Here is a 23245-nt window from a genome sequence, read left to right as displayed (position 1 = left end):
CACCCATATGCTCTTCCTACCAAGCCCATCCCCAAACACAAATACACTTGTTCCTGGCAAGCCAGAAATTAAGCTTATAACATAGAACACCAATAGAAGATAAAAAGTTTCTTACCTCTTCATAAAATTTCAGCTGAGGGACAGCTTCATCAATTTCATTCATACAATAATCTTTAAACAGCAAAAATCCTAAAACAAATAAAAAATACTTTAGAGAGGAAAACATGAATTAACATGGTCACTTCCAGGCAGGATGTATAGTAACCAATATTCTTTTGGAATTTTTTTGTTCCTCTGTAAGTATTGTTAATGGCTGAAGTATATCAATTACAATTATTTAATGTCTGTACAGTATTTTGAAAATGTACAGTAACATAGAAGTATTGCTATTAACTTATTCACCTGAGTTGCATTAAACATAATCCTTTTTCATTTGCTTGTAATTGTATAATATATTCACATTGTGCACTGAAATTTTTTACGCCTGGCCTCTGACCAAAGGTGAATTTTTTTCGGAAAGCTTGAATAATATCCATCTCTGAGCTTTCCACAAACGAGGAGGGAAATTATAGATACATTTTCCTGTTTCAAACCATTCAAACCACATTTTATAGTAATAACAATACCAGCACCACTTTTCTAACCTACTAATACTTAGATCTTTTTTACTCAATATTTCAAATACATTTTGTAAACAACATCGTAACATTAAATTATTTTCAAAGACACTTGTAAAGACTTGAAAACATGACTACTGCAGTCTGTCTGATGATCTGTTCCTTGATTCCCAAGATGGGATGTTGAGCAGAGTGTTTGTCACAAGCAGTGTTCAACAAACATATCATTTTCACGTATACCTGAGCTGAGATCTGCTATCCTGAACTATCTTTTTGCTCAGCTTACCATGGATCTCTCTTGCCAGCGTTAACCGTTATGGCTATCTACAAGACTCTAGGAGCTGTTAGTATGCATGCATTCAGCTCACTCCAGCAACCAATACCTTTTTCCTTCCTTTCACTTAGTAAGTGCTCACTGAAATCATAACCAATGACAGATGTGGTCATGAAACACTAAGGTACAGTTCAACGGGCTGGGATGCTGACAGACCAGCTCAGATCAAAGCAAAAGGTCAATTCACTTGTTTGTGAAGATCAAAGTAGTATTAAGCATTAGTATGCGTTCAAAGTAATTCACTCGTATGCTAACAGAAATCAATAGAGATGTTGATTGTATTGTTTTCATCTATCTATATCCTGTACTTAATTAACCCTATATCAGAGGTTTGTGTTAGTATTAAGATGAAAATTTACCTGATGTGTAAACTTCCTGAAAACCAATGCATGTTACCTGAATTGCTCTCACTTATCTATTTCTATAGTAACGTAATGGTAGACAATTGCATAATGTAGATCACTAACTGAATTACTTATCAAAAAGAAAAGGAGTACTTGTGGCACCTTAGAGACTAACCAATTTATTTGAGCATAAGCTTTCGTGAGCTACAGCTCACTTCATCGGATGCATCATGAAAGCTTATGCTCAAATAAACTGGTTAGTCTCTAAGGTGCCACAAGTACTCCTTTTCTTTTTGCGAATACAGACTAACAGGGCTGTTACTCTGAAACCTTACTTATCAAAGAAATCTTGTGAATGCTAAAGAAGGGCCTAAGGACTTTAGCCTACAAATATGAATTTCAAAGCAAGTGGTCACTGATGCAGGGACCTGAGGTCAAAGACTCAAGATGCACTCTTCATCAAAGGAAGCACCCATGTGGGCGAAGGCACCTGTCAGCGTGTCTTCTGTGAGTAGGATCTATAACTGCTGATATAAGAGAATTATCCTGTACCTCTGGACTGATTAATTCTATCACGGAGGAATACTGAGAAACTGGACAGAGATCTCTGGAGCCATTCAAGGTAACCCTGAGAGATTTATGGAAAGCAGAGATGAAGTAATCTGCTAGTTACCACTTTGGATTTACAAACTTCGACTCAGCTGTTAATATATTTTACCTGCTTTGACTTCTCAATAACTTTCATTTCTTTTCTTAGCTAATACATCTTTAGTTACTTTCCTAAAGAATTGGCTACCAGCATTGTTTTTGGCATGAGATCAAGAGCATCCATTGACTTGAGGTAAGTGATTGGCGCTTTGGGTCCAGGAGTGACCTAATACATCGTGATTTTTGGTTTTAATAACCTTTCATCACAAAGTCCAGTTTGACTGGGTGATAAGATTGGCTAAGAGAGCCTAAGGAAACTGTCCCTGACTCCCTGGTAAGGCTAATATTTGTTACAGACTTGGTGAAATCAAATTTATAGAATATACCACCAGTTGGGCAGCATCTGCCCTGTTTCCCGACAGTCTGACCTGAGATTGGCATGCACAGTTGTGAGCCACTCCAGACAGTGACACAGCATTAGATTGTTTTTTATTGGTGATGGTTTTTAGTTGCCAATGTGGTGCATCTTTTACCCCCCATTGTTGTATTTTTTTATTTTATTTTATTTTTAAATTGTGACTTTATTTAGGAAGTTTTAAGAGGTTTACAAATCCTATGTGTGTAAATATGAGAGGAAATACAATTATTATTACAGTGAGCTTTTGATTAGAAAAACATTATACAGTAATACAATCATTGGCTCTCCCTATTTAACAGATGTTACCAAGTTACAGAGTAAGCATCTTTACACTAACCATGATATACTGTTTCTAAAAAAGAAAAGGAGTACTTGTGGCACCTTAGAGACTAACCAATTTATTTGAGCATAAGCTTTCGTGATGCATCCGATGAAGTGAGCTGTAGCTCACGAAAGCTCATGCTCAAATAAATTGGTTAGTCTCTAAGGTGCCACAAGTACTCCTTTTCTTTTTGCAAAGACAGACTAACACGGCTGTTACTCTGAAACCTGTCATATTGTTTCTAGTGGTTTAATTAAATTGAGTGAAATCTCTGATTACACATATTTAACAAACCAGGCATGTCTAGCAAATGTTACTATTAAAAAAAAACAAACCTGGACAGGTGTGCTTGGGGGTTTTTTTTTTGCAGACGAATGTACTTTGACTATTGAATAAATAGTAATCAAATATCTAAGTATTTATTTGTCCTCTATCTTGCTGAGTATAGTACTGGTGCGTTAATTTTTTCATAACAAACACCTCCCATATTTTTTAACCATTTCTCTAGAGACAGACCATGCTTTTTCCAATGAGAAGCTCTCAGTAGCCTAGCAGCTACTAGCAGATGTGGGATGAATTCTTCATTTCCTTTTGTGACCATTTCTTCTAGGAAGCCCCAGGAAGGTTACCAAAGGATCATTTGGTAATAAATATCCAATAATTTGTGATAATTGGTTTTGAATTGCATCCCACTAGTCTTTAGTGACCTGGACATATCTACCATAGATGCATAAAATCTCCTCTTTCCGCACAATTTCTCCAAAATGTATTCCCATTCCATCTATCTATATTTTAACCTGAATGGCATAAGGTACCATTGAAACAGTATCTTAAAGAAATTTTCTTTTATTGTTCTACAGCCAGAATCAGGAGCCCAGAAAGGAGTTGGAGTAAGCCTGAAGAGAGAGCAAGTTTGGAGCAGAGCAAGGAACAGGCAGAAGCAAGAGCAAGACGAGGAACAGAGTTGGACCAAGAGCAAGGCTGGAGCAGGCTAAGGCTTGGGGAGGTGGGGGGTCTCTTGCCCCTGTCAGACAAGAGAGATTTCCAACCCTGGAGTGATGGTGAGCAGACTGAGCTGCTGTTCTTCCTGTGAAGTTGATATACCTACCCTGAGAGTCACCAGACCAATTCCTGGCTTGTGGATTGGCTGCAGCCTAGCATAGGAGTGAATCACCCTACAATCACTTCTACTAAAGTTAGCTTTCTGTATAAAGTAGCTCTTCCAGGAAGTTGAGGAACATAATGGCTGACTTGAAAGTACTGGTACCATGGAAGAGTGGACAGTTAAAAGTAGTTTTGATCTCTAAATAAGTTAGAAAAGTTTCTTTGCTGAATAGCTGGCTAACCATTTGTATTTCATGGTTTTCCCAGTCTTTAAAGTTCTTTGGTTTGCAATTTGAGTTAAGATCTTGATTGGTTGCAATGGGAGTCATTGGTAAGGGAAAATAACTTATTTTTTCTCAAGTTCTATAGAAAAGCTGTAGAGCGGCATTGGGATGTGTATACATTTCTGGAGGGCATGATATTTTATAAGTCTATGATAGCCTAGTGATATCTTCACTACACAATTTTCTTGTTCAATAAAAAAAAAAAACAGTATTTGGCTGGGTTAGAGAGCCCCTAGTCCCTTACTGCTTTGAGCTTATTAGCTTGAAAGTACCACAGAACATTTGGAATAGTTAATTCATGCTCCTTCATTGGTCTGTACAAAGTATCTGCACTCTCTCTTTTTCACTCTCTTTTTATGACCTTCTTTCAGGTGCATTATTAGCTTATGTAAGCAGTTTGTGGGGAGGGAAGTGGGGGGAGGTTGTTGTTTTTTGTTTGTTTTACAAAAAACATTTTATATATTTACACTTTCTTGGTCATAACAAAAGGACAAGAATATAGAAAGAACAGTTAATTGTGGATTACCACAACTTTTATTAGCAATTGTAAAAAGACAAAATCTTTCCACATTATTCAGTGGACTAAGGTTTTTCCTTTATAGCCATAAGAGTTTAGAAGGAAATCAAGTTGGCTTTAGTGAGGGTTTTTTTCCACCCAGCAAATCCAAGATAAAACAAAAATCTCACATAAAAACAATGAAATACAACAAACAGCTTGCTTTAAAAAAAATTAAAAAGGATCCACAGATTTATAATACAGTTCACACATTATTACAGACAATGCAAAAAATAATTTTATAGAAGAACATTCTCCAAAAGCCCAGGATCAAGCTCCAGTAGAAATTAACATAAGAACAGAAAAAACATGCATGTTTAAAATTGGGTGAGTCAGCACTAAATTAAAACATGATGAGTTAATTCTCTTGGGAAAGAACAGAATTTAATCTACTTAAGAGACTGAAGTAGAAAACAGTGCTGCCCCTGGTTTAGTTTAGTTACTCTGAGTTTACCAGTTATCTAAATTATTCTTAAATTTTCAAAAGTACATAAGTGACTTAAGAGCCTACAGCCTATTTTCCAGTGACTTAAGAGCCTAAGTTTCAATGAAAGGCAATAATTCTCCGAAGTATCTAAGTCGCTTTTGAAAGTGGGACAGACACCCAGGTTATTAAGGGCTTTTGAAAAGTGAAAAATGAAGACCAAAGAGATGACATGAGGAATCTTACTGAGTTTCATTGGGTGGATCCTGGTTGAGGCTAACAGTAAGCCAATTTGATCATCATGTGATTATTTATGGGAATGAAACCAGGAAATTACATTCAACTTCACTGATCTGAGTCTCAAACTTGTGTCAGTTAATTGTTAGTCATGCTAAAATAAGGCCACAAATCCAAAACTAACACATCTAGTTTATTTACTCATTTTACATGATGCATAGCCCAACCTTAATTACACTGAAATCAAAGGGGGTTCTGCTACTGACTTCAGTAGAAACAAAACCACATAAAATGTAATGCCAGAAGAAAAACTGAGAACCACAGAGTTGGGTGATTTAATTAACAATGCTGCTGAAACATGAGTGAAGTTTAACCTGACCTCTGAAACTAAACTGCAATACTGCTAATGTATTCAGATTATCACTTTACTCCCACGAGAAAAAGACAGGAGAGAGAGCAGGAGGAAGACCGCTCCTGAGGATGTGTCAAGCAGAAAAAGAAAATCTTGATTTGTAATGTGCAAAGTTAAGGCTGCTATTATCAATCTACAGCAGCAGCACGGAGGAGGGTCTGTTCTCCCATGGACAAATACCTAACTCCTTTTAACATCAGTAAGAGTTTCACATTCCAATCTGAATGGACACTAGTGAATAATTTTGAGAACAAAAAAAACCAACAAACAATGAACACAAAATAATTATGAGACTGTCATATGTATCACAGGTAATGGAACAAACCCCAGGGTGGGATAACTATGTTTGGAAGTAGCTTGTTTATTATAACAATAGATGGCAGCAAAGGGCCTCTACAGTTGGCTTTGTAGCTTGGCAGCTGACAAGTTTTCCCGGTCCATGAGCTCCTCAATGTGGTGGCAGTATTGTCTCAGTCAGAGACAAGATAAGCCTCTTTAAATCACAAACATTTAATTGGAAAAGCCTACTAATTCCTAGCCATTTTAAATGTTAAATCCAAAGGCAACATACTTTACATTCAAACTTGTTTCTTTCTAACATTCTCCATATCCTCATTAAACAACAGAGATTCTAGTCACCACAAATACATCTTACTTATTATTTAGAACTTTGTTAATCTTTGAACAATAGAAAACAACTGATTAGAAATGATAGAATTATCTATGAGATATTATGTAGCTCACAGCAAAGCGATGGGAAAATCATATTGTGCAGAAGAAGGCTTATTGGACATGGAAAAGACATTTTCAACCATACACTTGAAAGAAAGATACCTTTAAAGTTGATTTGATATTAGCTCTGGTATCAAACCAACACTTGTCCCACTCTGTAAAGAAACAATACACAACAAATTTGAGAGTACAAAAGTTTTTCTCTCTCTTTTCTTTCCAGCAGGTAGGTTGACCAAAGGACCAGATTTGATTTAAATATCTTTTGTCTTTCAGTTTTATTCTCAACACAAAGAGTTGAAACTTAACTAATAGCTGATTACCAAATTATAGTTTAATCAAATATTTTTGAGTTAAACAACCTTAAAATACATTTTGCTTCCTTTTTCAAAATAAAATACCATGTTACAACTTACAGCAAAGCTTTATTTTAAGTTACTTAAAAACAGAATTATAACAGAAATGCTAACACAAGTTAAAAAGCATGCTGTTAACATGAATCATAATTAGAAAAATTGAAAACACAAAATAAGAAAAGACATTAATTTAGAAACAACTTAATCAGGAATCATTCAACATTCAGTCATGTAGCTTTAGCATTAAAATCACCAATAATCCCTAGCAAAAAATGCCATGAAGTCCACATGCTATGATTGTTAGATTATTGTTAGGTTTCAGAGTAGCAGCCGTGTTAGTCTGTATTCGCAAAAAGAAAAGGAGGACTTGTGGTACCTTAGAGACTAACCAATTTATTTGAGCATAAGCTTTCGTGAGCTACAGCTCACTTCATCGGATGCATAAAGTGGAAAATGCAGTGAGGATGTTTTATACACACAGACCATGAAAAAATGGGTGTTTATCACTTCAAAAGGTTTTCTCTCCCCCCACCCCACTCTCCTGCTGGTAACAGCTTATCTAATGTGATCACTCTCCTTACAATGTGTATGATAATCAAGGTGGGCCATTTCCAGCACAAATCCAGGGTTTAACAAGAACGTCTGAGGAACGGGGGGGGGGGGGGGAAACAAGGGGAAATAGGTTACCTTGCATAATGTATAAATTATTGTTTTCACTCATAATCACTTCAGAAAAATATCCTGCACTCTTCCACTCCCTATATGAAATTAAATATAATGAGCTTCCTCTATAGGGTGACCAGATGTCCCGATTTTATAGGGACAGTCCCTATTTTTGGGTCTTTTTTTTTTCTTATATAGGCTCCTATTACCCCACCCCGTCCCGACTTTTCACATTTGCTGTCTGGTCACCCTCCTCCTCTATCACAAACAATGCATTTATTCTATTTCTAGATCACTTTTGCTAATGTTGCTTTTCCATGTAAGCAACTGCTGTAGTTGCCATGAGATGTTATGGGGAAGGGAAGTAGTCCATGCATATCAAAAATGGAATTGGACATGATCAAGAAGCAAGACTCTCTATTAACATGTGGCCAATAATATGAAAAAGTTTGAGAACTGCTGAAGTCTTGTAATATGTTCAGAAACATAATACACCAGAACTGTAGGAAATAATGTGGCATTTATTACTGGATCTGTGGGCAACCCTTGCTTTGTTTGACTCAGCAGTGAAAATATTTGAGGGTGAGGAAATATTGTAATTTTTCTTTTGTCTCTTAGAAAATAATACATATCTATTCTGATAACATAAAAGAATCCAGTGGATGTTGCATTTGGGCGGGGAGAGGATCATTCTGTCCTGGTTAAATTAAAATAAACCACAGAAGAATCATCCCTACCATCTAATGCACAGGAAAATGCTTTTTCTAGGTTGATTGACTTTAATGTTTTTCGTAGGAGAAAATTTAATACAATACCATATTGTAGCCTGATATAAACATACTTCAGCCTGAGGTTATACAATAGGTGCAATCTATTGGTTCAAATGTTTGCTGAAGTGTAGAGAAAACTACTGTATTATAGTTTTTAAAAGACAAAACAAGACAAAAGCAGTCTTGTCTGGACAGAGGGAGGACAAAATCATTTCAACAATAACAACGTTTCTTACTATTAAGAAAAGATCAATAGTGATCACCTTATGCACTATCAAGAAATAATACAGCCAGCATATTGAATCTGAAGAATTTCATATATTTTTAAAAAAAAAAAAAGGCTCTTCTAAATTGCCCATATTTTTTTAACCAATGTGACAGATCATCACTTTTGCAATATTAGATCTAACAAAAGCAATCAAGTACTGATCACAAACCACACATTTAGGCTTGGAAGGGTCAGGTTTTTACTGGTAAATGTTGGAAAATGTCAATTTCACGGTACACGCATCAATAATTATAGAAATTTCCAGATAGGCAAAGTAATAAAAATGGTGCTTGAGATCTTTATTAGAGTTTGATTTAAGGATATTTATTTTGTACATATTGATGTGATGTTGACAATTTGTTTTAATGGATATAAAGCTTTAACTTTTTGAATCTCAACATCTACTGTCATTAAATAATTACAGTCTGACTTCCTCACTGTCTGACTCCCCCACATAATTTCCCACAACTGCAAAAATTTAAATGGACAAAAATAAAAAAGCTTTAAAATAAAAATCAATAGTAGCTGTCAAACTTATTTTAAAAATCTAATTTTTCCAAAGCATACATATATTCTTTGAAACTCCCCTATCCTTAAACTTTAACAGATTACATAGGAAACCCATATTTAACAGATCAAAGCAATAAAATAAAAAAATCATCCATACGTATGACTCTGTGAGTCATTTGTTATCACAGCCTACAAAAGCATGTCTTAGAATTCAAAGCTTACTGTCTATTCACATATCAGAGTGGTTGATCAGCCTTTTGGGGAACTATTATCTTTAGCTTTAGTTAGGATCCAACTTGGATTTCAAATTTACATATGCTTTGTCCTACTGGGTTGCCCCTGATTTAGCCAGTTATCGTGAAGATGCAATAATCCCCAAGTCCATAGTGGGATTCTGATTAGAAATCTTCAATGCCATGCTTCATTCAGGTAATTTATTTACATGTCATTCTGAAGTTTAAATCTCTTTGTCTGTGATCAGGATGGAAGTCTCACTAGACCAGGCTTCTTGAGGAGACTCCCAAGACTTCCTGCTTTCGGCCCAGCAAGAATCACCTTTTTTGAGTTTATGACATTTTAAAAAATTTAGAAGTAAAGCACATTTTTTCAACCTTTAAGATTACTTTGATCTTAGGAAATTTAAAAAAAAAGTTTGACTAAGTTTTATTTTACTTGAACCAGATCACCCCATTTCTCATAGAACTCTGCCTCCTCCTTCTCTGATACTCTAGGGGAGACAATGTTAGGATATGCTCAGAGAGTTCTCTCTGGCTCACATCAGAAACAGATTGACCAGCCAGCTACAGGAAAACCTAAAGGGGCCGTATACCTCGCCAGTTATTCAGTTACTGGTACTAATGAGTATTGTTTATTACAAAGTATGGGTAATTAACAATGAAAAGTACAATAAAATAAAAATGCTAGTATGGAAACTGAGCACATATTGATACAGGTTGACATCTAGAAAGCAAACTGCATCCTCTTCCAAAATAAATGCTTTTTTATTTATATGGCCCATCAACTTTGTTACTTTTGCATAGTTGTTGAAGAAGCTTAAACAGAAGCACAGAAGGCAGGGCTGGCTCTAAGTTTTTGCCGCCCCAAGCAAAAAATTTGCCCCAAGCTCCAAGACCATAACTGCCCAAGCAAAAAAAAAAAAAGGATAAAAGGATGGCCGGAATGCCACCCCAAGCACGTGCTTGCTTTGCTGGTGCCTAGAGCTGATCCTGACAGGAGGACAGGTTGTTTACCAGTGACTAGAGTTCTTTGCGTATGCTGTCTCTGCATACCCACACTGGAGGAATTACAGGCTAGGATTCACAAGTCCACATAATAGTTTGTTTAATTTGTAACATTTATCTTAATTTCCATTTTCTTTATGTGGGGGACTATAGGCAAAAGGACTTTTATATCTGACCACTGAGTGTTGCCTTAGACCTTACTTCATCTATCCAATTGATAAATTTCTGTTGTGAACATTACAAAAGCTAAAAAATTGCAAGTGAAATTCATATTTGTGGATCTCTCAGCAGCTACATTTACAGAACTAAAGCTCATTTGCTAAATATTTTAATTTGGTTTGTACATGATAGAAAGAATGAACACCACACAGCAAAATAATGCTGAATTAATTGGACCTGTATTTGAACAATGAACTAAGGAAGACTACAGTCATGCAATTACTGAAGTATTAAGAGGCTATTAAAAAGTGGCACAAACAGTGATGAATGCAGTCAAAGAAAAATCTCTGGCATGTTCCCAGCAACCAGCTCATTACTCAAAAGAAAACAAAGGCAGCTGCTGGAAGGAGGAGAGTGTGAAAATATACCAGCAAAAAATTTCTATCAATGCCATGCTAAATATTTTCATCCTATTTAGACTTTCCCAAATTTTACACTGTGTTATTATAGAAAAGTAAAGGTTGGTGGCAGCACTGTGTGAGGAACAACAACATTTTTTGTACCTGCCTCCATTACACTGATCTCTTCTTGCTAGCTTTGCATTTTCTCCCAACTTGCTAGCTTTTCATTTTCTCATAGTGCTAGGAGTAACTGACAAGAGCCAGGAGCTAAGGAGGACAAGACCGGTTTCAGATGGTTAAGGGAATAATAAGTAGAAGTAACTGGATGAAACTGTATAAAGAAAACTGAATTACTAAACATTTATTAAAGATAAATAGAATAGTTAATTGTATTAATTATTCCTGAAAGTGTACAATGAATATTTGGAAAAATGCAAAAGTAAAGCCAATTACAGTGAGAAGCAGCTCCTTCCTCCCACTCCCCCACCCCAAATTTACTGAAGTGCCATTGCTCGAATTGTTCACAATTAGGCTGGATAAAATACTTGAGAATCTACCATAGAAAACAGACAATAAGCAATGTAACCCAAACAGCTCCTTAGCCAAACTGCATCCTTCTACTCCTAGATACGGATGGAAAAGACTGTGAGAAAACTCAGTTCTGGAAAACAGAAATTAGACTTCATATACATACATGATACTTCATATCAACTTCCCAGTTCAAAACCTTCTTTGATTCCAGATCAGTTTCACTCAATATTGCACCCTCAGCAAGATTGCAGATGACATTAAACTGGGAGGAGTGGCAGATATGCTGGAGGGTAGGGATAGGATACAGCAGGACCTAGATAAATTAGAGGACTGGGCCAAAAGAAATCTGATGAGGTTCAACAAGGACAAGTGCAGAGTCCTGCACTTAGGACGGAAGAATCCCATGCACCGCTACAGACTAGGGGTCAAATGTCTAGGCAGGAGTTCTGCAGAAAAGGACCTAGGGGTTACAGTGGACAAGAAGCTGGATATGAGTCAGCAGTGTGCCCTTGTTGCCAAGAAGGCCAATGGCATTTTGGGATGTATAAGTAGGGGCATAGCCAGCAGATCGAGGGACGTGATCGTTCCCCTCTATTCAACATTGGTGAGGCCTCATCTAGAGTACTGTGTCCAGTTTTGGGCCCCACTACAAGAAGGATGTGGAAAAATTGGAAAATGTCCAGCGGAGGGCAACAAAAATGATTAGGGGACTGGAACACATGACTTATGAGGAGAGGCTGAGGGAACTGGGAATGTTGAGTCTGCGAAAGAGAAGAATGAGGGGGGATTTGATAGCTGCTTTCAACTACCTGAAAGGGGGTTCCAAAGAGGATGGCTCTAGACTGTTCTCAGTGGTAGCGGATGACAGAACGAGGAGTAATGGTCTCAAGTTGCAGTGGGGGAGGTTTAGGTTGGATATTAGGAAAAACTTTTTCATGAGGAGGGTGGTGAAGCACCGGAATGCATTACCCAGGGAGGTGGTGGAATCTCCTTCCTTTGAAGTTTTTAAGCTCAGGCTTGACAAAGCCCTGGCTGGGATGATTTAGTTGGGGATTGGTCCTGCTTTGAGCAGGGGGTTGGACACTAGATGACCTCCTGAGGTCCCTTCCAACCCTGATATTCTATGATTCTGTATTTAGGAAAAAATGGCAACTGTTTTATTAAAAAAAAGATAAAGCATTTTTATCTCAGTGATGTACCCACAAGCAGAATGCTTAGTGAAAGAAGCTGAGGGAATCAGTATACATGCCTACTGTTTCCAAACAACGGAGTCTGCCTTTCCACTTATTGGGTGCTGTGCCTGGCCCACACGTGCAACTCACTGCCAAGAATGTGGCAAGACAATTTTGCTGAATTTTTTAAAAAGGGGTCCAGGAAAAGCACTTGACCATAATATCTGCTCCCGTACCTGGACACAATGTCAATATTTCGGGTGACTGGGTAACAAAACGGCAGATGAAATTTAACACTGATAAATGAAAAGTAATGCACATCGGAAAAAAAAATCCCAACTATACATAGACAAAGATGGGTTCTAAATTAGCTATTACCACCTAATAAAGAGATCTTGTAGCCACCATGGATAGTTCTCTGAAAACTTCTGTTCAATGTGCAGCAGCAGTCAAAAAGGCTAACTGTATATTCGGAACTACTAGGAAAGGAATAGAAAGAAGACAGAAAATATCATAATGCCACTATAGAATTACATGGAACCCCCCCACACTTTGAATACAGTATCCAGCTCTGGTCACATCATCTCAAAAAGAGTATAGCAGAACTGGAAAAAGTTCAGAGAAGGGCAACAATGTATGGAGCAGCTTCCGTACAAGAGGAGATTAAAAAGATTAGGGCTGTTCAGATTAGAAAAGAGACGGCTAAGGGGAGATATGTTCGTGGTCTATAAAATTATGAATGAAGAGGAACGAATAAATAAAGAAGTACTATTCACACTTGTACACAAAAACCAGGGTCATCCAACGAAATTTATAGGCAGCCGGTTTAATATAAACAAAAGGAAATACTTTTTCACACAACGCACAATTAACATGCAATGCACTGCCATGGGTTGATGTGATGGCCAAAGTATAACTGGGTTCAAAAAAGAACTGGATAAGTTCATGGTGGATAGATCTATCAATTGCTAGAAGCCAAGATGGTCAGGGACACAACCTCATGCTCAGGGTGACAGCAAACCTCTGGCTACCAGAAGACAGGTGTGAGGTGTGGATCACTCCATCCACTCTGTACACTACCCCAGAAGCTCTGACACTGATCATTGTCGGAGACAGAATATTAGGCAAGAAGGACTATGGTCTGAGCTCTTATGTGCTTAGGTATTCAACCCACATGACTTCAGGTGTCAATTACTCCTTTCAGGGACCGATAAGGAAATTTCCTCCTTCCTGAACAGCACTGTACAGTACCAATTCCACAGGTGCAAATATAGTTCTTCAAGTTTGCTCTAAAGGCCTTCAGGCATAAAGAACCACATGCTGGTGGTATTAGCAGGATATTATATAAAATGAGACACAGGCATTCCCTGAGACATATGTTTTGACTGCCTAATCTCAGAGGCGCTAAATTTTGCCACATAAAACTTGCTAGTTAGCGCACACAGTGTCTTTCTTATGATGGGACAGGACCCAAGAATGGGAATCTACAGAGGACAGTATAACATTCGAAGTAACACATTCTAGAACCTATGTGGTACATTCCACACAAACACTTTCCTTTGAAAGAAGGCTTTCTATGTTTTAAAAGGATAAACTGCAACTAACACATAAGAACCTACAGGGGAAAAGAACTGGTTCCTTCAATATCATTCTCTTTCTTTAAACAGATAATAAAAACAGGTGCATATTTCACCTTACAGTTAAGTATGTGAGGTTATTTCATCCACCAAAACACAAGTTTCCCATATCACTTCCAAATATGACTCATAGTTTATAACTGGAACAAACATATTCTATGTAGATCCAAGTACAATGTGATACCATCAGAACAAGTAACAGAAGCACTGCCAGATATATTGTTTTTATGATGAAAATATTAAAATCTCAACTAGACCATGAACACTGGATAACCAATTACTGAACTCAAGAATAGCTCTGCAGTGGAATACTTGTCTAATTCTACTCACATTGTAACTAACAGGAGTTTTATGCAGTGCTGCTGTAGCCATGTTGGGCCCGGGATATTAAAGAGACAAGGTGGGTGAGGAAATATCTTTTACTGGACCAACTTCTGTTGGTGAGAGACACAAGCTTTGAAGCTTACACAGAGCTCTTCTTCAGGTCTATGAAACATACTCAAGAGTGTCACAGCTAAATACAAGGTGGAACAGACTGTTTACTATTCAAGGTGAAGTGGCCCATTAATACCCCTCCAGTCAGAGGGCAGAAAGAAAGGAGGGAATTTTTTGTGGGTTATAAATTGTTATAAGCAGCCATAAATCCAGAGTCTGTATTCAGTCCATGATTTTTAGTACCTAGCAAAGTTTTGAATTTAAATTCCCAGGCTCATCTTTTGAAGGTGTTGTGCAAATTTCCTTTGAGAAGGAGAACTGAGAGGTCAGATATTGAGTGATCATTTTGTGAAAAGAGTTCACCCAGAGCTGATATGGTATTTTTGTCTTTTATCATTCTATCTACCTTATCACACCCACACTAGCATCAACTTCCTGGATAATACGATCAGCTTCAACAGTGGAACCCTGCAGACAAACTATATATCAGAAACCCACAGATCACAACACCTACATTCACAGACCCAGTAAATACCCCAAACACATCAAGAAACCTGTAATCTACAGCCAGGCACTCAGATACCAAAGAATATGCCCCAAGGAAAAAGTCCAAGATAGAAATCATAACACACTTAAAATCGCCTTGGACACTCCACCAAAGAAACAGATTGCATCATGAAACGGGCCACACACATACCTCAAGAGAACCTGCTCCAATATGGAAATAAAACACCCTTCGACAGCACACCCCTAGTTGTCACCTACCATCCTACGCTGGAACCCATATGTGGTATCATTGAACAATTACAGCCCATACTCGATGGGGACCACATCCCAAAAGAGATCTTTCCTGGACCCGCTCTTCTGGCCTTCAAACAACCCCCCAACCTCTCCAAGCTCATCATCAGAAGCAACCTCCCACAGACCAGGACACACCAACTAGCCTAATAAAAAATATTACCTCACCCCCCTTGTCTCTCTAATGCAGTGGTTTTCAACATTTTTAAATGTTCAGACCTCTAAAAATTTTCAAATGGAGGTACAGACCTCTTTGGAAATCTTAGACAGTCTGTGTACCCCCAGAGGTCTGTGGACTACAGGTTGAAAACCTCTACTCTAATGGAAGTGTTACCATTTGACTTCAGTGAAGCAAGCCTAGGTCCTAAGAGCCCAGATTTGGATAGTAATTTTTTTTTATATTGCTCCTGGGACAGTGCATTTTTTCCAGAGTACAATAGCTCATTTTAAATTTGACTGCCAGGAATCAAATTATTTCAGAATTTTCTTTATATATTTTAATATTAGGTGATATTTACCTTCCATATGGTCAACATTAATTGCATGCACTTTGGAGAACATATAAGGAAAGTATAGTTCACTTTTTCTGTTGATTCAACAAGTTATCAGCCTTTGAAAGAAAACAAGCTTTTTATCACATTCTATTAGGTTCATCTTCAAAAACAAACATGCTACTCACGCCTTCTTTAGTCTTGCTTTGTTTTTCACAACTTGTGTAATTGCCCTTTGTGAGTCGCACACGTAATCAGATGTTATGCTATATGAACTTTTAAATTTTTCCATCATGCCCCAAATTCAGGCAGCAATTCAAATAAAGTTCACAGTAAGAACAGAATGCCACAGCCCTGGTTTTTTCACCCTTAATGAGTTCATCTCATTGTCAGGAGCCAATCTTCTTTTAAGTGTTTTAAATTGAAAATTTACTAATTGGAAACTACAACTCTCAAATCAATAGCCAAACTAACTGACAGAAGCAACGTTGAATAAATGACAACAGTAGAAAGTTCAAGAACTAATGAGTAGCACAATGAGCTCAGTAAACTACACATAGAAAAAGATGATCAAGACACAGAAAGCAAAAATTAAAGATGATAATTTAATATTATGAACCTGAAATTATGTTTAGTAGAAAGGATTGTTTTGTTTTTTATAGTTTTTGCCTGAAAGAATGCTTCTACCTATACTATGTACAATATATAGAACAACTAGATCAGTGTCTGTTAGGAGCAAAAAATACAATGCATATTTTTTCTGCCTTTCCTGTTGTTACTTAAAATATAGACCACATCAACAATATATACGGGAGTATAATATCATATGGCTCTAGATTTCCACTCTCTAAATGTTTTCATAACCTAAAGTCTTTGGAAAATATTTCTTTCTTATATTTATGCACAAAATATCAACCAGCTCTGACAAGTTATCAGATGGCACAAAATGCAGGAACTGTTTCCACAGAAATGCTGAGATACTGTTCAAATGACTTCTGGCTTTCCAAGACTTGTTTCCCCTTCACACACATTGCACTATAGAGAGCTCCACTTCTATATCTATCTTACATTGGACTTTCTTCAATCGACCTATGATTTTTAAATCACAAATGGAGGAATTTGATATCTTTTCTCATTACCTGAAATTAGTATTCTGTAGCCTGATTTCAGAAACTCTGGGTGAAATCCTGATTCCAGGGAAATCAATGGCAAAACTCCCAATCACTTCAATGGAGCAAGGATTTTACCCTTTATTATTTGTTATTGATTGGCATCAGGAAATGTGAGACTGGGTACAGTCAGGTACAGTTTATAATTATCCTAAAACTGTAATTGCTACCCCGACCTTGCCAGTGGCTCTATATTTAGGAGCTTACTATCATTTATATCTGGTTTATCAACTCTATTTTTGTTATACTAAAGCACACATCCCCCTATGAAGTTACCATGTGGTTTCTATGCCTTCCATTCTACTTTGTTCATCACTCCCCTCTAGCTGCCTGACAGATAATCTTGGATACCTTGAGGTGGGTTACCATGGATATGCAGTGATTCCATGACAGGCTGTGAGCTCTTCTCAAGCAGCCATAGACTAGCACGTTTATTCACTGGACATTTAACATAGTTGGTTTATTTTATTTTCTTCTAGCAATTTTGTATCCAATCCTCTGCAAATGCCACTGCTTTACATAAGCTTGCTTCTTTTTAGCTGTAATAATGCTAAATTCTTGTGTTCTAAAGTGACGTCTATGGGCCTTATCCTGCTACCCTTACTCATGCTGAGTATTACCTTACTCCACAGGAAGTCCTACTGAAAACAACTATTAATGCAGGAAGGTATTACTCGACATGATTAAGAATGGGAGAACTGGGCCTTGCTTTGCAAATATGTACTATTTTTGCTAGACATTTAATTGTCATTAAGATGAGCTGTTTCCTTTATGATCTCTGTAACTGACATCCCCTTTGCTGTTTTTTTTTAAATATATTCTCTCCTTTCCTCTTTTCACTTATAAATTGGTGGGGCATATTTAAGAGTGAAGGTATCTTCTCATTTTAAGCCTAATATTCAACGCACACACTCTTAACTTTATCAAAGCCAATGTACTTTCAATTTCATATGCCACATTACATCCCAGAGTAGAATTCTGTGGAAACTTTAAAAAAAATTCCTTTAGTTTTAATTACTATGGATACAAAATCGTTTATTTTCATATCTGGAAAACTTATTCATCAGGTAAGGGATGAGGTGAGAGGAAGCTCACCTCGAAGTTTGATTAGTCTAGAGCCCAAATAGCAACATCAGAAAGTATCTCTGAATTTGTCCCTATCAGAAATTATTTGAATTATATTAAACAGAATTCTGTATAATGCTCAGAATCAAAGAGGGCATCACAGCAGAACATGTGGTGCTACTGCACCAAGGTCTCACCAAAAATCACGAAAAGCTAGCGGCCTAAATAGAACTGGCATTACGTTAAACCCTATGGATTAATTAAGTCACCCCATTCAAGGCACCTGGACGCTTTGCTACACTTCAAATGTCACTTCTTCATTTTCATTAAACTGCAAGCATCTTGAGCAGAATGTCAATTAATATAATGCTATAGAATAGCCAGAATTACAAAAACAAAGCAAAACAAAAAACATACCCGGGACAGGACTTGGAAACAAATCTTGGAAAAAAGTCTACTGATCCAATACTGATTAGAATTTTACCAACATCACCATATAAATTAGATTAAAACACCTTTCTTTCAGAATAACAAGGACATGGGGATTACAGTGGACGAGAAGCTGGATATGAATCAACAGTGCTATGCTGCCAGTGTTATGTTGCCAAGAAGGCTAACAGCATATTGGGCTGCATTAGCAGAAGCATTGCCAGCAGATCGAGGGAAGTGATTATTCCCCTCTATTTGGCACTGGTGAGGCCACATCTGGAGTATTGTATCCAGTTTTGGGCCCCCACTACAGAAAGGATGTGGACAAACTGGAGAGGCCAGCAGAGGGCAACGAAAATTATTAGGGGGCTGGGGTACATGACTTACGAGGAGATGCTGAGGGAACTGGGCTTAGTTAGTCTGCAGAAAAGAAGAGTGAGGGGGGATTTGACAGAATTCCAAATGCCTGCAAAAGGAGATCCACATGCACACAGAAGGCTAAATATCAAAGATTAATTCAACGCTGAAGTTGTGAAAGAAAAATAACTGATCTACTGAAGAAAGAAAGCATCTAACGAGAGTGTTAAGGTTTATTTTGTAATGACAACTAAATTGTGTGATTGAAAAAAGTTGTAAAAACCCTGCACTTTAAAAAGACAACTATATTCAAATCAAGGCATTTCATTTCAGCTATTTGGTTGTTACAGAGAATATGAGTTAAATTCCTTTACTAAGTGTCACCTCAAGAAAAACGGATAATTTTTTTAATAGCAAATAAATGTGAAACATGAAATCCCCATTTTCACATGAATTTACGGTACTCAAATAATCCCATTCTTGTTATTTTGTCAGTCTCCCTGCATCCCAGGCATTGATGTTACTGTGAAGAAATGGGTTACAGTTCAATTTATCTCCTTTCATCATTTGTTGTTGACAAATACACAATGAAGTAACACCATTTCTGGATTTGCTAAAGGCAAATCAGAATCTAAAATGATCAGGTGTGACTGAGAAGCACTGAACTGACAGACAAATATACTCTTGCCTTTATTTATGAGACTGTGAAAAGAAAGTATTGATAGTGGGGAACTGACGTTTCTCAAAATAACTCATTTTGTTTTGTATTTATTTCTTTTCATAGTAAAACAGACACAGATTGGCATGCTTCAAATTTAGAAATCTATATTGTATTTAACTATGTAAATTAAAAAAAAAACATTTAAAGCACATACATGAGTCAAATGGTTTTCTAAAGAACATAAGAACAGCCATACTGGGTCAGACCAAAGGTCCATCTAGCCCAGTATCCTGTCTTCTGATAGTGGCCAATCCCAGGTGCCCCAAAGGGAATAAACAGAACAGGTAATCAAGCAATCCATTCCCTGTCGCCCATAACCAGCTTCTGGCAAACAGAGGCTAGGAATACCATCCCTGCCCATCCTGGCTAATAGCCATTGATGGACCTATCCTCCATGAATTTATCTAGTTCTACAACGCACTCCTATAATTCAATGAAAAATATACTTACTCTGAAATACTCTAATCTATGTCCACGTATCATAATTACAATTTTTAAGACATACAAAGCGGTACATTATTTTTTTGAGGGGAGAGAATGAAAAAGTGAAAAAAGTACAATGCCACAAGAAAGAACAGGAACATGGAAAACTTTCTAAGAAAGATTTCAGAGTAACAGCCGTGTTAGTCTGTATTCGCAAAAAGAAAAGGAGTACTTGTGGCACCTTAGAGACTAGCCAATTTATTTGAGCATGAACTGAGCTGTAGCTCACGAAAGCTCATGCTCAAATAAATTGGTTAGTCTCTAAGGTGCCACAAGTACTCCTTTTCTTTTTTCTAAGAAAGAGATTACCGCTGCTTCTTAGAAAGAGGCTACATCTGTTCTGCTTTATTTTTAGTACTAAATGATGTTTTAATGGAGAAGTTAAACAATTTCACAACATAAGGCTGTTTTCTGCAAATTCCTGAAACCAGCATTCTCCTTAGTACTGGTGGTTTAATATTGTAAGGACCTTATAAAGCACCCAGTGGCTTCTGACATACCAGAAACAGGTAGCAGTCTTTCTCCCCAACATAGTCTCCTTCTTCAAGAAAATATCTGTGAAAAAGTTAAACCATCTAAAAATATTAACTGCTGCACTGTACTTTTGATTCCATCTCTTCATTCAGACACTGCAGAAGCAGAATGCTTTCAGTTGAAGAGGGCCAGGAAGGAAGAGGAAAGTTCCTACAGTATGTGAAGTTAGTGCTCTGTTTCTACTGAATCTTGAGGACCTTAGGATTTGGGAGTCATGTCCCTTATTTCACCCCGAGAGGAGTACAAGTTGGTTCTTCTGCCAGATGAGCTTTGCAGTGTTTACTGAACCCTCTATGATCCTTCCGTGAGTTTTATTGTGCAATGGTGCTTTATAATCCCATGAAACATAACCAAGTATTTGTAGGTTTATAATAAACACACATGTTCCCTGATTCAGAAGGAGGAATAAACTCAGTGACTGTCTAGAAGGTAAAGATCTCTAACTCACGCTGTTCACAATAGTATCTGCGACATCCTAACTGTTGTAAATTATAAGACCAATATTAATAAGTGACAAGAAGTTAGAGTAACAGTAATTTATAACTCTACAAATTACACTTTATAACTCAGAGATTTGAGCCTGTCGGGTGAAAGATAACTCCTGCCTGTCCTCAAATCCAGAAATACTCCTATAAAAAGTATTCAAGACGTAGGGGTCAAGGACAATTTCTCAAGATTTATTTGTGGGCCTAAACTGTGGAAAGAGAAGCTCTCATTGGAACTGCTAACAGCACCTCCCGATAAGATCAGTCTTTGAGGAGCCAGTCATCAAGGTAGGGAATGACTATTCCTAGACTTAGACAATGGAAGTGGGTATGTACAAACTGCCATGATTTTTGAGAAAACCCTTGAGGTAGAAGCAAGGTACTGGAAGGTAGGACTCGGTACTGATGATGACCGATTATGAAATGAAGAAATCTTTTGTGAAAGGGATGAATTGCTACATGGAAGTAAGCATCTCTGAGGTCTAGACTCACAAACCAGTCCCCAGCCTACAGGGAGGGAATAACAGCTGTTAGGGACACCATCCTGAGTTTCAGATGTGTTGTTCGTTTATCTGACATTTAGTATTGCCTCAAACCCCTCTTTTTCTTGCATATCAGAAAATACCTTGAATAGAACCTTTTCCTCAGTGTTGCAGTGGAACTGGTTCTATGTCCCTAGACTTAGGAGCAGTGGGATCTCCTGTCTCAGCAATTGATCATGAGAGCGGTCCCTGAAGAGGGACAGGGAAGCAAGAAGAGAGGGCAGGATGGAGATAAACTGGATTGTGTAACTTGATGTTATGGCCTCCAATACTCATCTGTCTGATGTTACAATCTCCCATGCCTGCTAGAATAGAGAGAGGCAGTGTACTAAGGAAAAGGGGTGGTAAGGTGCATCTGAGAAACCTTGACTAGTGGAGTGGTTCAGACTCTCGACCAAACCCTCACAACTGGCACTGGACAATGTTGATGGCTGGAATGAAGCAGCCAAGGTAGTCACTGGCTTTTTTTTAGAAAATCTCAACCTCTTATCCAGCAGTTCAGACGGTCTAAGGAAGGTGGAAAATTGAGCAGGACAGGATTTTTGTGCCAATTCAAACCTGCTAAATATTCTTTTATTTGAAGGCATGCCTATTCCCAAAGATCTAAGTGTAGCTCCAGAGTCCTTTAGGGTATGAAGTGAGTGGTCTGTGTATAGCTCACTGTATACAAGTCCTCAACAGTCGATCGTACTTCTCATGGGTAACCGGACAGCTGAAGCCAGGAAGCTCATCTCATCACGACTATGGTGGAAACAGACCTGGCTGAAATGTCAGCCATGTGAAGTGAAGCCTTCAATATTTGCCAAGAGCTGACCCTCCTTTATTACGCCACTAAACTGGTCTCAGCGTTCCTGAGGTAAGTGGTCAATAAAAGCATTAAACATCTCATAATTCAGGCAGTCATATTTTGACATCAGGGCCCGGTAAGTCATCATCCTGAACTGTAATATCACCAAAGAGCAGCTTTTATGACCCAAAAGATCCAGTTGTTTCTAGTCTATGTAATACAGGGTAGCTTTTGGAATATACTGTCTCTCCCTTTCATTACCTGCGCTCATGATAAGAGAATTTGGTGCTGGGTGTGAAAATAAAACACTCACAATCCCTGGCCAGGACATACTATTTTTTATCAGCACACTTGAGTGTACGGGGTGCTACACTCTTTTCTGTTACCAAAAGGTAACAGAACTAGAGGGTCTGGGCCTAGGTCCAAAGCCAATCTTAAGACTTGCTCCATTGTTAATAGTCTGAACTTAATATCCCTGTTTTTACAGGATAGTCTCTTAAAAGAAGTGCAAACCTTGCACTTGCTGCGGATATGCGAGTCTCCCAAGCAATAAATACCCTGAGAATGCCCACTGCTGATGGGAATAGCTTCTCGGCAGGAGAGGCACCTTTTAAAATCCAGAGAGCCCAGCATCCCAGATACAAGAAAAAAAACTGACCTCTCAATAAAGGGGGAAAAAAACTTTTTTTTGGGGGGCGGGGGGGGGGGAATGGGAACAGCAGTTCCAACAACTACTAAGTATCGGAGGGAGGGATAGCTCAGTGGTTTGAGCATTGGCCTGCTAAACCCAGGGTTGTGAGTTCAATCCTTGA

At 37.8% G+C, this 23245-nt stretch overlaps 1 protein-coding gene across 15 annotated transcripts in view; it reads right to left on the bottom strand.

The window, feature by feature from the left end:
- Positions 1-23245, bottom strand: part of GRK3 (G protein-coupled receptor kinase 3) — a 123302-nt gene that overhangs the window by 67113 nt on the left and 32944 nt on the right. For 13 of the 15 annotated variants that reach the window (XR_012155089.2, XM_073313103.2, XM_073313102.2 and 10 more), the window contains one exon: positions 116-189. Coding sequence is in view for 13 of the 15 variants with exons in the window: in XM_073313103.2 (XP_073169204.1) it covers positions 116-189 (74 nt within the window). In the remaining 2 variants the exon portion in view is untranslated. Of the gene's footprint in view, positions 1-115; positions 190-6534; positions 6593-23245 lie in introns of those variants that run through there. The other 2 variants (XM_073313117.2, XM_073313112.2) reach the window with 2 other exon arrangements.

This window comes from Lepidochelys kempii, chromosome 15 (assembly GCF_965140285.1).
Source record: "Lepidochelys kempii isolate rLepKem1 chromosome 15, rLepKem1.hap1, whole genome shotgun sequence".
Taxonomy (NCBI): domain Eukaryota; kingdom Metazoa; phylum Chordata; order Testudines; family Cheloniidae; genus Lepidochelys; species Lepidochelys kempii.
The sequence above is the reverse complement of the archived record's forward strand: the minus strand, read 5'-3'. Positions and strand labels throughout refer to the sequence as shown.